The sequence below is a fragment of the Pteropus vampyrus genome, unplaced genomic scaffold, assembly GCF_000151845.1.
Source record: "Pteropus vampyrus isolate Shadow unplaced genomic scaffold, Pvam_2.0 Scaffold45, whole genome shotgun sequence".
Taxonomy (NCBI): domain Eukaryota; kingdom Metazoa; phylum Chordata; class Mammalia; order Chiroptera; family Pteropodidae; genus Pteropus; species Pteropus vampyrus.
Window position 1 is genome coordinate 1,640,018 of NW_011888826.1, and position 7,822 is coordinate 1,647,839.

At 35.5% G+C, this 7,822-nt stretch overlaps 1 protein-coding gene across 1 annotated transcript in view; it reads left to right on the forward strand.

Annotated features, from left to right (window-relative positions):
- The window catches only part of RGS20 (regulator of G protein signaling 20), a 95,640-nt gene that overhangs the window by 74,748 nt on the left and 13,070 nt on the right, over positions 1–7,822 (forward strand). The window contains exon 7 of the mRNA XM_011359201.2: positions 7,347–7,430. Coding sequence (XP_011357503.2) covers positions 7,347–7,430 — 84 coding nt within the window. The remainder of the gene's footprint in view (positions 1–7,346; positions 7,431–7,822) is intronic.

The window sequence follows — 7,822 nt, forward strand, 5'->3', positions numbered from 1 at the left end:
TGTTAATTTCCAAGAAGTCCCAGTCTGGGGAATGGGATCCAGCAATACAATACTCCAAGGACTAAAAGAATCATGATGCTGGGTGATGTGTCCACTTGGGACAGAACCCAGACAGTAAGTGGGAATGTGGGAGAGTCAGGGCTGACAAGAGGTAAGCGGTCTGGCATTCAAGGTGAGACTTCAGCTCCAAGTAGGAATTTAGAAGACTAGGTTAGAAACTGGAGCAGAGGCACATGTTGACACACCCTACACACATGGGTGTCCAGGACCCACCATAGGCCGGGAGCCTATACACCAGTTATGAAGAGACTAGGCCCCTCTCTACTATTTCACCCTGTTAATCAGTCTCAGTGATATGATTAGAGATGATTGTCTGAGAGCTGTGCAAAGATATCCTGGTGCAGGTGAGACTCCCAGCTGGCATTTACTCTGTCCCCTCTTCCTTCTCTACTGTCTTAGAAAGGCAGAAGAGTCTGAGATGGTGGCCTGAACAATGTATGGCATAAGGTGGTGGTAGGTCTTAGAACAGGCTTCCCCTACTAGCACCAACTGGGGTGAATAAAATATAAATCTGCACCTAGATGTCATCATCAGAGGCACCACTTATGTAGCACGTGTCACGTGTGTATATGAGAGACAATAGCAATATCTTCGAAGTCCTAGAGAAAAGTAACTGTAAATTTAGTCAAACTATAATTCAAGAGTATGGATAAAATTTGACATTTTCGGACATACAAGGGCCAAGAAAGTTAACTACCTACCTTTAGACCCTCCCTAAAAGAACTAAGAAAGAATGTACTTCAGGAAAAAATAAGTGAACCCAGAAGGTAGTTATGGGAAATAAATAACGATGATGGACATAAGAGGGAAAAAATATAGCTATAAAACTTGGTAATTATTTTTGTGTTAAAAAGTATAAAGCCAAAGCTGTAAACATATAATCTCATGTTAATGATAGATAAAGCAATAACTTCAGACTTTCGCTGAAAAAAAAATTACAAGGACATTCTCTTTCAAAATTAATGGTATTATTCATGATTAGTCAGAAATACAGTATATAGTTTCCACATCAATGGAAGACAACAAAAGAAATATAGACAATTTTGTCAGCATATGACAAAAGTGGCTTTAGCAAAAGAGAGAATGAACTATTCTATAAATAGCAAGGTATTTGGTATTAGGGTGACCAGCTCATCCCAGTTGCCCAGGACTATCTTGGCTTTAGCACCAGTGTTCATAAGAATTACAGCAAAATCTATAAAAGAAGAAGAATCATAAATCTAGCTACATTAAAATGTAAAAATGTAAAAATGTATTCAATAAGAGATATAAAACATATTGCACACAAAGGCTGTACATGAATATTTATAGCCGCATGATTCACATCAGCCAAAAAGTGGAAACAACCTAAATGTCCATCAACTGATGAATAAAACAAAATGCGGTACCATCCAATTATGGAACAGTAATCAGCCATAAAAGACAGGAAGTACTGAAACTGCTGAAACGTGGATGAACCTTGAAAACATTGTAAGTGCAAGAAGCCAGACACAAAAAGACTGCATATTTTATGTTTCAATTTTTATGAAATGTCCGGAATAGGTAAACTCATAGAAGGTAGATTAGTGGTTGCCTGGGGATGAGGGAAATGGGAGTGAGTGTGAATGCATAGTTTTTTTTTTGGAGTGATGAAATGTTCTAAAATAGTGATGTTTGCACAACTATATAACTATACCAAAAACCTTTGATTTGTACCATTTAAATTATGAGTTGTATGGTGTGTGAATTGTATCTTAATAAAGCTGTTTTTAAAATGTGTTTAACAAAAGATATAAGAAATAAAATGAACAGATAAAACATACTGAGAGAAGATACAAAGCATTTTACAATTCAAATCTAGAATATATCAAGAACTTCAGGAGATTAATAAGAAAATAATGACCAAAAGAAAAGTTAGATAATCCACTTCTACTAACAAGGATCAGATATATGAAAGTTTAATACATACCTTTCTAAATATTGTGCCATGCCCTAGAAAAACCTCTCGCACACATGCAAAAGGAGACAAGTGAGAGAGGATTCACTGCAGCATTAATCTGATTCAGGAAAAATTGAAAATGTCTCCAAAGTTCAGGAACAAAGGAATAGATAAATAAGTCATGGTATAATTATACAACGCGATAATACCACACAGCATTTAAATTCATGTGCTAGAGGGAAGAAAAATTCTAAAGCAATGCATATTGTATAATAACATTTTTACGAAATTTGAAAATCTCTTTGTATATTTACATATTTATACATATGTAGAGAGAGTAATTAACTATAAATGGTAATGATAAACAACAAATTAAAGATGATGGTTATCTCTGAGTTAGAGGGGAAATGGAATGGGAAAAAATATATAGCCAGAGATTTATCCATGCTGAGATTTATCTATGTTGATAATACATAGTAGAGTCAATTTTTAAGAAAGGTAGATGGCCACGCATTTTCTAAGTCCTTGTATTATCTTTCTCAGAATTCTGCTTCATAGCCTTCTCATATTTCATTTTATAAAAGAAGTCATGCAGGTTCTTGATCTCTTGACAAACTTTTTTTTCCTTTCTAGAAGATTGAATAATTTTTTTCCTTTTTAAAACTCAAAAATTTACCAAAATATATCTAACTTGGGTCTTCTTTTACTGAATAATTCTTAAACATGGTGAGAAACGATTTGGGCTTCTATCAACATTTTCTTGTTCTACTGTAACAATAATAATTTAACTTGGATTTAAAATATTGACACAAAATATATTATTCATTTTTTCAAGAACATATTGTCTCCTTAAACATTCCTACTTTTTAAAAAATGAGACATGGAAAAAATGTCAAAGCTTAAATAATTGCATTATTTGGTTCATAGTATAACTTCCAGTTCTCCTAGGAATCTTGTGTCAAGCTCATCCTTCTTTCTTTCTTTGCTTTTTCATACCCACCATGTAGTAATGTTTTGCTTAACAAAAGAAGCCAAGGAAGCCAGTGTTAACGCTCCTGCATAGAGAATACCATCCAGGTGTCTCTCAAGTTTGTTTTTGTTTTAAGAAACCATTATTTACTGAAACTTCTTATACCTGGCATCATGAAAGCAACAACACAGAAGAATTGCTGCATTTCTAAAGACTTTTCATTTAAGGAAAAATAGAGCTACATAGTAGCTCTAGTAAGATAAAGCAAACTAGTAAGATACAGTAGCAATAGTAAGAAAAGCAAACTCATAATCAATGACAAAAATCCATTTTGATATTAAAGGGAAACTAAAAGCATTCTTGCTGAAATCAAGAACAAAGCAAGGATGGGGGAGAAAAAAATGGCATAGATGATAGAGGCTCTGTTCATCCCTCTGGAGACCAAATCAAAGTTATGACAGAAACAAGGAGTAGCAGCAAAGAAAAATCACCTAGGATCTAGATGAACAAGCCAAACGACTACAGAGAAATCCAAGAAAGCACCCTGCAACGGCAGAAGGTAGGACAGGGTGAGGACCTGGGGCGGCCTGGTCCTGAGCAGCTGAGTGATACGGAGGCTGCAGCAGCAGAAGACACATCTTAAAGGGACTTCGTCCAGGAGCAGATTTACATGGTGACATATCTGCTCGCTCTAGCACCAGTGCCGATTTGGCTGCGCACAGGGGGCACCAGAGACTTACAGGAAGACATTGTCAGAGTGAGGGCTGAGGAGAGACTCTCTTGATACAGAAGTGCTGGTGGTATCCATTGTTCCCTATTGAGCCTTGCCTCTCCCAGTGCGCCGGACACAGCTCTGCCATAGCTTTGATCTAATCAAACTGGATAACAAGGGTTGCCCCGCCCAGAGGATTCCCTGAAACCCTGCCTCTCCCAACTTGAGGCCCCACCCAAGTACATCCAGGTATATCCTCAGTGAGGCAGGTGCTCCTTGCTGAGACTCACATTGGTGGAGGCAGCTGGCCTCGGTTTCTGGTGTGGCCTTTTGAGGCAACTATAAGCACAGCATCTGTGGATTGCTTGCTGAACTTAATAGGTGGACCCGAAGGGGTAGAGGCTTGAGCTAAGTTTGGCCTGCAGCTGAACCCCTCTCAGAACTGTGCCACAGGACACCTACTTCACAAATCCACACTAATAAGACCAGGAGACTTAGGAGCTTTGCTTACTACATAGAAACAGACACACAAAGGCAGCCAAAATGGGAAGACAAAGAAGCAGAAACCATATGACAGAACAGAAATCTAAATATAATAGAGTCAAGTAATCTAACAGATGCAGAGTTCAAAACACTGGTTATAAAGATGCTCAAAGAACTTTGGAAGCTTAGAGAAATCCAACAAAGAGAGAAAAATAGAAATGTAAATTATAAAAGGAAACCAGTCTGATATGAAGAACACAGTATCTGAGATGAGAAGTATATTAAATGGAATAAACAAAGGAATAAACAAAGTGAATAAAGAAGAGGATCACATGCCCTATCTAGAGAATGGGAAAGCAAATCAGGACACTCAATCGGAATAGCAAGAAAAAAGATGCCAAGACTATAGAAATAATTTAAGGAGGATATGGGACGCTATTAAGGCTCCAAATATTCGTTTGATCAGCATAACTGATGAAAATCAAGAGGTTGAACAGCTGTTTGAAGAAATAATGATGGAAAACTTCCCTAACCTGGTGAAGGAAATGGACATAAAACCCCAGAAAGCTCAGAGAATCCCCAGAAAGAGGAACCGAAAGAGGCCCACACCAAGACACATCATAATTAAAATGCCAAAGCTTAAATACAAAGAAAGAATCTTAAAAGCAGCAAGAGAAAAACAGATAGTTACCTATAAGGGAACACCCATAAGACTGGCAGTTGATTTCTCAAAAGAAACTATACATGACAGAAGGGCTTGGCAAAAAAAATATTCGACATGATGAAGATCCAGGATCTACAACCAAAAATACTTTATTTAGCAAAGCTATCATTTAGAGTTGAAGGACAGATAAAGAGCTTCCCAGACAAAAATAAGCTAAAGGAATTTATCACCACCAAGCCAGTATTCCAGGAAATGTTGGAGGGACTTCGTTAAGAAGAAAAAACATGTATCAAAAACAGGAATAAAGAATGGTAACGACTACATTCCTATCAATAAGTACCTTAAATGGAAAAGAATTAAGTGCTCCGACCAAAAATTAGAGTGACTGAAAGGATAAGAAAACAAGATCCCTATATATGAAAAGGAAGGGAATGGAAAAAGATACTGCTTTGGTGAACCTAGAAGGTATTTAAGTCAAACAGAGAAAGATAAGCACTATATGATTTCACTTACTTGGGGAATTGAAGGAATAAAATGAACAAACTAATAAAAAATGGACTCAGAAATATAGTGGACAATTTGGTGACGGACAGAGGCGAAGGGTGTTTGAGGGTCTGGGAGAATAAGGTGAAGGGTTAAAGAAGTACAAATTTGTAGCTAATGGATGGTCACAGGGATGGGGAGCATGGCATAGGGAATGCAGTTAGCACTAATACATTGGCTAGGCGGAGGGTCAGGGCGGGAAGGGAGCAACTGGGGAGATCATTTTACTAACTATATAGATGTCTAACTAATGTACCGTATACTTGAAACATTAAAATTTAAAAATTTAAAAATTTTTTAAAACAAGAACAAAGTAAGGATATCTGTGATCTCTTCTACTATTTAACATTGTACTGTAGGTATCCATCAACGCAAGTAGGCAAGAGAAGACAACTTGAGGTCTAAGAATTGGAGAACAAGGATTAGCTGTCCCTATTTGCAGATGATATGAGAATATACCTGGAAATCCCAAGAGAATTATGGCTAAACTGATACAAACACAAAAGAATTCAATAAGAACAAAGATAAAAAATTAGCATAAGAATAAGCCTTCAGAAGGTAAAAATCTCTTAAAATTGAAAAGACAAACCAGTTTAAAAATGGGCAAAGGATGTGATTATACGAGTCTCTAAAGATGTACAAATAGCTAATAAATACATGAAAAAATGCTCAATGTCATTAGTCATTAGCAAAATGCAAGTCAAAACCACAGGGAGATACTACTTTATATCCGCTTAAATAGCTAGAATAAAAAATATAGACAATAACAAGTGTTTACAAGGATGTAGAGAAATTGGATCGCTCTAAAATTGCTCGTGGGAGTGTAAAATGGGACAGCTGCTTTGGAAAACAATTTGGGACTGAGTTACCATATGAAAGCAGTTCCGCTCTTAGGTGTCTAACTCAAAGAAATAAAAACAGACATCCACACAAAAACTTGTGTATGACTGTTCATAGACAAATTATTTTATTCTAATTAGCCAAAAACTGCAAACAACCTAAATGTTCATCAGCTGGTAAATGGATAACAAATTTTGGTCTATCCATATAATGGAATATTATTAAGCTGTAAAAAGGAATGAAGTACTGATACATGCTACAACATATATGAACCTTGAAAACATCATACCAAGTGGATGAAGCTAGCCCCAAAAGACCACATATTGTATATAATTCAGACTAAGCAAATCTATAGAGACAGAAAGTAAATGCATGTATGCCTGTGGAGACGAGATATAGGGTGTAATGAGGAGTGACTGCGAATAGGGATGGGCTTCTTTTTGGAGTGATAAAAATGTTATGAAATTAGTAGTGATAGTTGTACAACTTTGTAATTATGCTAAAAACCACTTAATTGTACACTTTAAACAGGTAACTTTATGCTGTGTATAACTAGTTAGAAGATGAGATAGAAGTGAAAATTCCATTTATAATAACAACAAAAATACTTAGAATAAAATTAGAAAGAAATGTACAAAATATATAATGAAACTTAACCTCTCAAAAGATACTGTAGATTTTTATTGTACACTTTCTTGGTTCTCTCTAATACTTTTGTATGTACGCCTATAAATGTATAAAACTTCCATTTTGACTGCAAGGTCTGGAGAATATATACTTCTTTTCAAGGTGCTAGAAATGAAATGAAATGAAATAAAAATTTAAAGAATGAAAAATAAAGAAATGAAAACCCAAAATATCCTGATAATCTTTCCTTTTTACTACTTTCTGATGGACACAATTTTACAAAAACAATTATTCTAAATGTATACTCTCTCTCAATTAGTGTAGACCGCAATATTATAAATATAATTTATTTTGCTAATACTTTGCTGTCATACTTCTGATTTTCTTAAGAAAACCAATCAGGGTCATTTTTTTTTTTCCAGGAAAAGTTCTACTTGATAATCAGGAGTTCTTTTTAGAATATTTGTAAAAAAGCTTTTTTCGATACAGAATGATCTCAACTGATCTGTAAATGTCTTGTTTTGTGCAGTCTCACGGTTAGAAACCAAGAACAGAGACTCAGGAGGACTTCTCGTGAACTCAGAAGAGACGACCTTCCAATCTGTGAAGAAAGGTAAAATCTCATTTGTTTAGCTCACTAAATTGACAGAAATGCTTTCCTTGTGTTTTTCCTTTTTTGGGGGGAGGTGGGGTGGGGGTGGGGGATTATGTTTCAGTGAACACATTTTCTCTAACTGCAATTAAATAATACCAATCGTAATGTGGCATCACATTTTCACTCTATAGATTTCCTTTTAATTCATTGTGTGACAAAGAGAAAAATCAGTTCTATTATTAATCTAATCCTTGCTAATCACAAATATAAATTGATAAAATATGACATTATTTTATTTTTATATGTATATTTTTCAAATAAAAGACCATAATGAAACAAACATGTTTGGTTTTCAGGAAAGTTTTAAAAATTCATTTTTTCCTTAACTGTTAACTTATACTTCCATTAAT